General features: G+C 50.0%; 1 protein-coding gene across 4 annotated transcripts in view; it reads left to right on the plus strand.

The window, feature by feature from the left end:
* IL6ST (interleukin 6 cytokine family signal transducer) overlaps positions 1-10912 on the plus strand; it is a 35026-nt gene extending 24114 nt beyond the window's left edge. For 3 of the 4 annotated variants that reach the window (XM_073682204.1, XM_073682219.1, XM_073682215.1), the window contains 11 exons: positions 183-328; positions 1801-1957; positions 3609-3694; positions 4076-4286; positions 4520-4702; positions 4992-5093; positions 5179-5325; positions 5508-5648; positions 6723-6819; positions 6912-6993; positions 8545-10912. In XM_073682204.1, the coding sequence (XP_073538305.1) occupies positions 183-328; positions 1801-1957; positions 3609-3694; positions 4076-4286; positions 4520-4702; positions 4992-5093; positions 5179-5325; positions 5508-5648; positions 6723-6819; positions 6912-6993; positions 8545-9132 (1940 nt within the window). In that variant the 3' untranslated portion in view covers positions 9133-10912. The remainder of the gene's footprint in view (positions 1-182; positions 329-1800; positions 1958-3608; positions 3695-4075; positions 4287-4519; positions 4703-4991; positions 5094-5178; positions 5326-5507; positions 5649-6722; positions 6820-6911; positions 6994-8544) is intronic. The other variant, XR_012321950.1, reaches the window with a different exon arrangement.
* Positions 10913-11151: the final 239 nt, after the last annotated feature.

Here is an 11151-nt window from a genome sequence, read left to right on the forward strand (position 1 = left end):
TGGATTTTATTGCATTTGAAGTGACTAGAGCGGAGCCGCGATGCCCCAAACAACCTGGAGACAGAAGAGGCGCTGCGTCTAGAAAGAAGCTGCCATGTTATCCTAATTTTGGACACGAGGAAAAGCTGAATAACTAATGCTCCTTCCTTTTTGTTCTGTGCTCTTTTTTCTTATAAATGAAGTGAAGCCTGATCCTCCAGACGTCGTGAACGTGTCCGCCGTGCTGGAGAGAGTGCTGCGAATCGAGTGGAAGAATCCTATGAACCTGATGGATCTGAAATACAACATCCGATACAGACCCAAGGATGGCACCGCCGCGTGGAGCGAGGTGAGGGGTCCGTACACCAAATCTGCAGACCATTAATTAAAAAAGGACCTTTTTTATCAAATTTTTCATGGTGAACTGGACACACAATGTTATAGTGGCTGCAGAGCTGAATAAAAAGTTATTTTAGTATTTATTTTTTTTTGTTTAATTTTGCTTCTGTAAGGCTGTGTTCACACGATGCGTATTTCATGCGTTTCCGCGGCGTTTTTGCAGTTGCGGAAACGCATGAAAAACGCATGGTAGAAGGGAAGCAATGTTCCCCAATGGAAATCCGCATGTGCTGTGCCCATGATGCGGATTTTTCCGCAGCGTTAACGCTGCGGTCAAAAATCCGCAGCATGTCAATTAATTTTGCGGAAACGCGGCGATTTCGCCGCCATTGACTTGCATTAGAACGCGCCAATTCCGCAAGACAGCATTTGTACTTGCGTAATTGGTGCGTTCTAATGTGCGGATGGTACCCGGGTGTGGAGGAGAGGAGAGTCTCATCCACACCCAGGTACCATTTAAAAAAGCTGTAAAAAAAGAATAAAATAAAAAATAAATGTATTCTTACCATCTGTCGGCCCGCACAGCGCTCCCGCTTGGTTCCCGGCACTTGCAGTGAGTTGTAGGACCTGCGGTGACGTCAGAGTCATGTGACGGGTCACGTGACGCTGACGTCGGCAGGTCTTTCAATTCAAAGTTGCCGGCAGCCGGGAGAACGGAGTGAGCAGGACAGCGCGGGCCATCGGAGGTAAGTATATACACTCTCTCGGGTCACACTATATAAATCCATGCTGTTTGCATGGATTTATATAGTGTGACCTAGTTATCAAGCACTTTCCAGGTGATGCTAACATCGCCTGGAAAGCGCTTGTCAATCTGCATGCGGAAACGCATGTGAATCTGCATGTGGATCCGCATGTATTCTGCAGGAAAAACGCATGCACAATCTGCATGCGTTTTTTCTGCCAGGGAGATGCAGAAATTTTCTGCTTCATTTCTGCATCGTGTGCACATACCCTTACTGCTCATCAAACTATTTGACACATAACTAAAGTTAAGTTCAAGTGGACTTTAACTCGTTATCATATACTTTTCACTGGAGGCGTGCACTTCTTCTCCCTGTATGATGCTGACCATTCGTATGTAGGCAGCAACATAGAAGTGCAAAAGAACCTGTGATGTCATCAAGGTCACATGACCGGAGTCCACAGGTCTTGCCAGGCAGGCTGTGCAGCTTAAAAAGAAACAAAAAAAACAAACCTGAAGATATATTACACTGAAAAGAATATATCTTCAGGGATTATAAGGCGGCTTTCTGCCTCCATCAAGCTTTCCCACAGAGTGAAATACACTCTTCATAGCAGTTCTCGCTCTAGCAGATGGCAAACCTTAACTGAAGACCCCATTATTACATCTTAAGGGGGCTTATCTCTATACCATAACAGACCACACACTGGTGTAATGTCAGACTTTTCTCCCATCAGGTCCCTTCTGATGACCTAGCAAAAACAAGAGATTCATTCAGTCTACAGGAACTGCAGCCGTATACAACCTACACCATAAGTATACGCTGCAAGGTGATTAAAGCTCGATTCTGGAGTGAATGGAGCAAAGAATATACGGCAATCACCTCCGAATCTGGTAAGGTGTATGTGTGTGTGTGCCCACCTATAATGGGGAATCTCCCTGTATACAGAGATACATGATAAGATTCTGTCTGCAGCCACCACTAGGGGGAGCTCCCTGTATACAGAGATACATGATAAGATCCTGTCTGCAGCCACCACTAGGGGGAGCTCCCTGTATATAGAGATACATGATAAGATTCTGTCTGCAGCCACCACTAGGGGGAGCTCCCTGTATACACAGATATATGATAAGATTCTGTCTGCCGCCACCACTAGGGGGAGCTCCCTGTATACAGACATACATGACAAGATTCTGTCTGCAGCCACCACTAGGGGGAGCTCCCTGTATATAGAGATACATGATAAGATTCTGTCTGCAGCCACCACTAGGGGGAGCTCCCTGTATACAGAGATACATGATAAGATTCTGTCTGCAGCCACCACTAGGGGGAGCTCCCTATATACAGAGATACATAAGATTCTGTCTGCAGCCACCACTAGGGGGAGCTCACTGTATACTGAGATACATGATAAGATCCTGTCTGCAGCCACCACTAGGGGGAGCTCCCTGTATACAGAGATACATGATAAGATCCTGTCTGCAGCCACCACTAGGGGGAGCTCCCTGTATACAGAGATACATAAGATCCTGTCTGCAGCCACCACTAGGGGGAGCTCCCTGTATACAGAGATACATGATAAGATTCTGTCTGCAGTCACCACTAGGGGGAGCTCACTGTATACTGAGATACATAAGATTCTGTCTGCAGCCACCACTAGGGGGAGCTCCCTGTATACAGAGATACATGATAAGATTCTGTCTGCAGTCACCACTAGGGGGAGCTCCCTGTATACAGAGATACATGATAAGATTCTGTCTGCCGCCACCACTAGGGGGAGCTCCCTGTATACACAGATATATGATAAGATTCTGTCTGCCGCCACCACTAGGGGGAGCTCCCTGTATACAGACATACATGACAAGATTCTGTCTGCAGCCACCACTAGGGGGAGCTCCCTGTATATAGAGATACATGATAAGATTCTGTCTGCAGCCACCACTAGGGGGAGCTCCCTGTATACAGAGATACATGATAAGATTCTGTCTGCAGCCACCACTAGGGGGAGCTCCCTATATACAGAGATACATAAGATTCTGTCTGCAGCCACCACTAGGGGGAGCTCACTGTATACTGAGATACATGATAAGATCCTGTCTGCAGCCACCACTAGGGGGAGCTCCCTGTATACAGAGATACATGATAAGATCCTGTCTGCAGCCACCACTAGGGGGAGCTCCCTGTATACAGAGATACATAAGATCCTGTCTGCAGCCACCACTAGGGGGGGCTCCCTGTATACAGAGATACGTGATAAGATCCTGTCTGCAGCCACCACTAGAAGGAGCTCCCTGTATACAGAGATACATGATAAGATTCTGTCTGCAGCCACCACTAGGGGGAGCTCCCTGTATACAGAGATACATGATAAGATTCTGTCTGCAGCCACCACTAGGGGGAGCTCACTGTATACTGAGATACATAAGATTCTGTCTGCAGCCACCACTAGGGGGAGCTTTCAGACTTGGATTTGCCCTTTGCCTTGTATTTTCACCTTGTTATTGCTTGTATCTTACTGTTATAGCCTTTTTTAATGTTCTCCAGCTCCATCTGAAGGTCCTGAGCTGTGGAGGAAGATCAGCAGTACCGAGTCTGATCGTGATGATCGGGTCGTCTGGCTGATGTGGAAGGTAGATGTCTCCGCTGAGGTCTTTGGTTTGGTCTTCTGCGCTTTCTTTATGATGCGCTGCCGTTGATGCACAATCTGCTGTAAGTCGTCCTGCACTTTCCCAAATGGCAGTGAATGATCCCAGCAGAACACGACGACTCATTTTGTATGGAGCTACAATAATAAACCCCTTGTGACGTCTCCCCCCGCACATTATACTGATGGCCGCCTTCATACAGATCTGACATCAGTGTGTAATTTGCTTGAGGCGAAGGGTTTCTGAAGACTGCACAGGGGCAGACATGGCGGCGACAAGCAGTGACTGGTACAAGGGGTGATAACATGATGAAAAGCTCCTGTGTATGTGTGACCAGACAAGTAATTAACCCTCCTCTGTTATTAGGACTTGAAGGCCCGAGCAAATGGGATCATCCTGGGCTACAACGTGACTGTGAAGAGGGGAGCAGACGTGGTCAGATCGCTCACCGTGGCGGAGACCACGTGCAACATCACTGTCCCCAAAGACTCCTACGAGGTCGTCCTCACTGCCTATAACAGCAAAGGCCCCTCTCCTCCATCCACACTGATTATCCCACGTGTCACTGATCAGAAAGGCGAGTCCCCGCATCTACTAATGAGACGGCACCGTATGTGGAGGTCCCCAATAACACTATTGTGCCAAGGATCCTCAAATCCCTAATTGTGTGTGTACATAACCTAGACCGGAAAGTCTGTGTCCAGCTGAGCGTCGGAGTGTTAGTGCTGATCTCATTTTCTTGTTATTGGTCCCCTGTACATCCTGTATTATACTCCAGAGCTGTACTCACTATTCTGCTCTGTCATCCAGTTGTGCAGCCAGCAGATTTGAACCTTAGAGCGTACCCCAAAGACGGACTCCTCTGGGTGGAGTGGAGGCCGACGGGGAAAGTGCTGGGCTACGTGATCGAGTGGTGCAGGAATTCTCGGGCTATGGACTGCGATGCTGAGTGGCAGAGGGAGCCGAGTGACAGCACCAGAACATTTCTGCGAGGTAAGAATGGAAAAGAGACATCAATGGTCCCCGGAAAGGACAGGATGTCTGCGATCACAATTATAACCCGAAAGGAATTTACTGCAGAAAGAAAACTTTAAAAAATTGCATTGTCCCCTTATAAAACTCGTCCCCCCCCCCCCCCCCCCCCCTCCTACACAATGACCTCTGCACAGATCAGATCGTGACCACAGCACTCTCCCATAGAAGTGGTAGGGTCCGTAGGGCGCAGTGACTCCGTGCGGCATCTCCCTGCTCCCCGGCGCTGACTGTTCTTCTTTGTCTCCAGGTGACATTGGGCCGTTTGTACATTACTTGATCAGACTGAACGTGCTGCACAGGGACGGGCAGGAGAGATATGGCATCGTGGCGGCCTACCTGCAGCAAGGAGGTAAGGAGGATTACGGAGAAGGGGGGGCTGCGTGCAGCACCCCAAGTGTCAGGATAATCTCACATCATTCCCATATTATTTCCAGCCCCTACAATTGGACCCGCCGTCCAGACTAAGTCCACCGGGAAGACATGGGTGACCCTGACGTGGAAGCCGGTCCCTCTGTCAAAGCAAAACGGTTTTATCACCAGCTATACAATAAAGTATGGGGACAGCTACGGCACCTCCAAAGGCAAGTCTCCCCACATCACACTGTACCGTGCCACTGCCTCAACACATCGACAGGCACAGAGCACATTACATCCACAGGCTGTGTGCACAATATGCACGAGATGAGGGTTCCAGTCACAGTAGTGCTGGTCAGGTCCTCAATCGGAGGATACAAGGTAACTTACGATTCGTCTTGTTTTCCAGTTATCCCAGTGAACGCAACGGTAACTGAATACACTCTGAAATCTTTAGCCGCTAAAACCGCATACAGCGTGTCTGTGACCGCAAACACTGAGGAAGGAGGGAAGGCCGGGCTGCCACTGAGCTTCACCACACTGCCGTTCGGTAAGAGCCTCCTTCATGTGGGGGATGAGCAGGAGTTTGTTTTTCTCCATATTGCGCTTTTGGGGGCGCTATTGCACCAGCTGAAAAAACCACAACGTGCCACCCATCTTTCCTCTCCGCTCTGCCGTGGGAATCGCTGCCGTCCGTCTTTCCTCTCCGCTCTGCCGTGGGAATCGCTGCCGCCCGTCTTTCCTCTCCGCTCTGCCGTGGGAATCGCTGCCGCCCGTCTTTCCTCTCCGCTCTGCCGTGGGAATCGCTGCCGCCCGTCTTTCCTCTCCGCTCTGCCGTGGGAATCGCTGCCGCCCGTCTTTCCTCTCCGCTCTGCCGTGGGAATCGCTGCCGCCCGTCTTTCCTCTCCGCTCTGCCGTGGGAATCGCTGCCGCCCGTCTTTCCTCTCCGCTCTGCCGTGGGAATCGCTGCCGCCCGTCTTTCCTCTCCGCTCTGCCGTGGGAATCGCTGCCGCCCGTCTTTCCTCTCCGCTCTGCCGTGGGAATCGCTGCCGCCCGTCTTTCCTCTCCGCTCTGCCGTGGGAATCGCTGCCGCCCGTCTTTCCTCTCCGCTCTGCCGTGGGAATCGCTGCCGCCCGTCTTTCCTCTCCGCTCTGCCGTGGGAATCGCTGCCGCCCGTCTTTCCTCTCCGCTCTGCCGTGGGAATCGCTGCCGCCCGTCTTTCCTCTCCGCTCTGCCGTGGGAATCGCTGCCGCCCGTCTTTCCTCTCCGCTCTGCCGTGGGAATCGCTGCCGCCCGTCTTTCCTCTCCGCTCTGCCGTGGGAATCGCTGCCGCCCGTCTTTCCTCTCCGCTCTGCCGTGGGAATCGCTGCCGCCCGTCTTTCCTCTCCGCTCTGCCGTGGGAATCGCTGCCGCCCGTCTTTCCTCTCCGCTCTGCCGTGGGAATCGCTGCCGCCCGTCTTTCCTCTCCGCTCTGCCGTGGGAATCGCTGCCGCCCGTCTTTCCTCTCCGCTCTGCCGTGGGAATCGCTGCCGCCCGTCTTTCCTCTCCGCTGTTCGCTCCTTGTACAGAGGAGCTGCACATCTTTTTTAATAATGATTTCCATCTTTACGATGTCTCGCTGCAGATAACGGGGAGGTGGAAGCCATCGTGGTGTCCTCGTGCCTCGGCTTCCTGGTGCTCATCCTCGTCCTGTGCTTCCTGTTTTGTAATAAGAGAGAGCAGTAAGTATCGGGGTCGCCCTATCGCCGAGTGCGGGGGCCACAGGACGGGTAATGTCTCTTTTCGTAACGTGACTGTTCTTCACTTCCTTTAGGATTAAGAAGCACATTTGGCCGAACGTTCCGGATCCTTCTAAGAGTAACATCGCGCAGTGGTCTCCACAGACCCCCAGCCGGGTAAGAGCGCAGCTCCGTTCAGTACACCTGGGATATGAGACGCCAGCGCTGGCACCAGAGATAGCGAATGTGCCCATCACCCTGATGGGTTCCCCTTGTTTCAGACTGATCTCACCGACACTAGGTCCTCCGCAGACCTGACACCATCACTGTTCTTGCTTCAAGCTGTGCAATTAGGAACGACTCTGCAAATTTGCACAGCATGCAGCAGGAGAATCAGGATGAGCAGGAGAATAAAAAAGACTGGCCGAAACCTGACGCATACAACGTATAATTCTCAAAAGGTAGAAGGTTAAACAAGAAATAACATGGCCTCTTCTAAGAAAACTGCGCCACATCTGTCCCCAACTCGCTCCACTGGAGTGGCTGAACCTGACGTAGCCTATAGACCAGTGTGACGCTGGTTTTGATGGGAGGAATGACCGTTCAGGTACATAGAGCAGCATTAACCAACCATAAGAGCTCGTTCAGGTACATATGGCAGCATTAACCAACCATAAGAGCTCGTTCAGGTACATACGGCAGCATTAACCAACCATAAAAGCACGTTCAGGTACATACGGCAGCATTAACCAACCATAAAAGCACGTTCAGGTACATACGGCAGCATTAACCAACCATAAGAGCACGTTCAGGTACATACGGCAGCATTAACCAACCATAAGAGCACGTTCAGGTACATAGAGCAGCATTAACCAACCATAAGAGCTCGTTCAGGTACATATGGCAGCATTAACCAACCATAAGAGCTCGTTCAGGTACATACGGCAGCATTAACCAACCATAAGAGCACGTTCAGGTACATACGGCAGCATTAACCAACCATAAGAGCACGTTCAGGTACATACGGCAGCATTAACCAACCATAAGAGCACGTTCAGGTACATAGAGCAGCATTAACCAACCATAAGAGCACGTTCAGGTACATAGAGCAGCATTAACTAACCAGAAGAGCACGTTCAGGTACATAGGGCAGCATTAACCAACCATGAGAGCACGTTCAGGTACATAGGGCAGCATTAACCAACCATGAGAGCTCGTTCAGGTACATAGAGCAGCATTAACCAACCATGAGAGCACGTTCAGGTACATATGGCAGCATTAACCAACCATAAGAGCTCGTTCAGGTACATACGGCAGCATTAACCAACCATAAGAGCTCGTTCAGGTACATACGGCAGCATTAACCAACCATAAGAGCTCGTTCAGGTACATACGGCAGCATTAACCAACCATAAGAGCTCGTTCAGGTACATACGGCAGCATTAACCAACCATAAGAGCACGTTCAGGTACATACGGCAGCATTAACCAACCATAAGAGCATGTTCAGGTACATACGGCAGTATTAACCCACCTCAAGAGCACGTTCAGGTACTTCCAGCAGCATTAACCAACCATAAAAGCACGTTCAGGTACATACGGCAGTATTAACCCACCTCAAGAGCACGTTCAGGTACTTCCAGCAGCATTAACCCACCTCAAGAGCATTGCCTGTCCACTGCTACCACATTACCCCCAAAAAATAACATCTGTCCTTTCCGTTTTGCAGCATGGATCCAAACCGAACCCGTTTCAGGAGGGTCCATTCACAGACGTCAGCGTGGTGAAAATAACTGCGGCCGAGAAGCCGTACGACGATCAGGACCTAAAGTCTATGGATCAGATGAAGACGGCCACGTCGGAGGGGCTGAGCAGCGGCATCGGGGGCTCCTCCTGCTTATCTTCCCCGCAGCTGAGCGTCACCGAGAGCGATGGCATTTCCTGCGCGCAGAGCACGTCCAGCACAGTGCAGTACTCCACCGTCATAATGGGCGGCTACCAAGGTCAGACCCCGATGTTCTCCAGGTCGGAGTCCACCCAACCGCTGCTAATTGCGGAGGAGAGACCTGACGAGCAGCCGCCGGTTTCCGAGGAGGAGGCAGAGACCCCCAGTCAGTATTTTAAGCAAAATTTCACCCGGGAGGAAGGAGGCCGAATTCAGGACCCTCCCCCACCCGCTCAGATCCTGCAGCTCGCTGGCTTCAGTGATGGACATGATGAGAATCCAGACGGTCAGTCACAGAGGGACGTTGTGAACGATGAGCAAAAAACTTATTTACCTCAATCTGCGAGGCAAGGAGGGTACTTACCCCAATAGGCTGAGAACCAGCACTCTTATGTCCTCGCCCCAAAATGCATTACTGCCTGACCCACCTGGCGACAGGCCGAGCAGCAGACGGGCTGCACGGATGGATACTGTGATGCCGCCATATAAAGGAGCCTTCTCACTCTTGAAATAAATATATATATATATATATATATATATACACGGCTGCAGCTTCTGCAGGTGGCAATAGTGAACTTTGTAATGATGAGATCCTTCACGGGAGAAGTCCTGGATTAGGAATAGATGGCGGCTTCCTTCCACACACACCAACGCCGCCGCCTGTCCACAGGTTGTGTCTGGTATTGCAGCTCGGCTCCATTGAAGTGAGCGCTGCAGTACCTCTCATGACCTGGGGACAGGAGGGGCGTTTTTATAGTCCTGGATGGTGTTAAAAAATGATCTGTTGCAATGTCAGATTAATTTTTCCTATTCATGGTTATCGATCATTGTGAGACTCTTCGGCCCCAAATCTCAGGAACGTGCATCGGACGACGCTGGTGTCGCCTGCGCCTTGTACTGTGAGACTATGTACATGTCGTGTGACTGAGACAAATGTACTCTATTATATATCCTCTACCCCAGCCCGCTTAGTCAGTAAATCGCTGAGCCGCGGCGTCTCCCTCCTGGGCCGCGGCGTCTCCCCTGCACATTACAGCAGCAAATCATTGGTTAATCCAAGAGCATGGAGTAAACACCGCTGCCGTAATTTGCCATATGTGCCTTGTGCAACTACCCTGAATTATTCCTGTTTGGCTTTAAAATGTTTTGTGCCTTTTAATTTATATTATATAAAACTGTTAAATAAGAGATGGGGTAAAGTGTGGTGGGACGCCGACCCCTACTCTGCTTACCGCACAGTTACCGAGCTCCCCAGTAATGGCCGACACCCGGCCTACATACGCCACACATAGCAAAAACATCATCACTACACATAATGCTGTGTGGATTCATTCCAGAATATGTATTGTAATAGCAGCCCTGACAAAGATCCTCAAATGCCCTGCAAAGAAAAAAAAATAATAAAAAAAAATGTCTGCAGTCACCACTAGGGGGAGCTTCAATGTACATTAAGTATATGACAGTATACAGGGAGCTCCCCCTAGTGGTGGCTGCAGACAGAATCTTATCATGTATCTCTGTATACAGGGAGCTCCCCCTAGTGGTGGCTGCAGACAGAATCTTATCATGTACCTCTGTATACAGGGAGCTCCCCCTAGTGGTGGCGGCAGACAGAATCTTATCATGCATCTCTGTATACAGGGAGCTCCCCCTAGTGGTGATTGCAGACAGAATCTTATCATGTATCTCTGTATACAGGGAGCTCCCCCTAGTGGTGGCTGCAGACAGAATCTTATCATATATCTCTGTATACAGGGAGCTCCCCCTAGTGGTGACTGCAGACAGAACCTTATGTATCTCTGCAGCCACCACTAGAGGGAGCTCTCTGCATATAGAGAGAGTGGTTTTTTTTTTATTATTATTCATAGTGGTTTTGTCTTTGCGGAGGAATTGGATCTCCTGTATAATCCCTAAAGCAGATAACATGGGGGATGGGGGCGACTTCTGCCTCCGGCATTAGATTGTTCTGTGAATGTAGAGGGCCGCCGCTCCTTTATTACCAGGTCCCCCCCTTCCCTTCTGCAGTGATCTGTATGTCTTGATTTGCACCATGTATATCCTCACTACACAGCATTACGGGATCAGACTTATGTAATAAATGTAAAGAGTAAGAATAAAATATGACAAATGTCATTAAAATATTGAAGCTGAATTTTCCCTTTTTTTTGGAGTCTTCCTGTTCTCGTATCTTTAAGACCCCTGGAGAGTCACTGAGAAGCCTCCATTAGTCCCGGTATTATAGAGGCGATTCTCGGTATAATATCCGACATTTATGGAGAGCAGGTAAAACCAGAGCGTATGTAAGACGTCCGCAGAGCGGTGCTGCAGACCGCAGCGGCATAGCGACATGGAAGCTACAATACGTGATGTACATCTGAACTCCTCAGCTGT

The sequence above is a fragment of the Phyllobates terribilis genome, unplaced genomic scaffold (assembly GCF_046119375.1).
Source record: "Phyllobates terribilis strain yellow unplaced genomic scaffold, ASM4611937v1 Scaffold_1__5_contigs__length_1240528914, whole genome shotgun sequence".
In the NCBI taxonomy this organism is placed as follows: Eukaryota; Metazoa; Chordata; class Amphibia; order Anura; family Dendrobatidae; genus Phyllobates; species Phyllobates terribilis.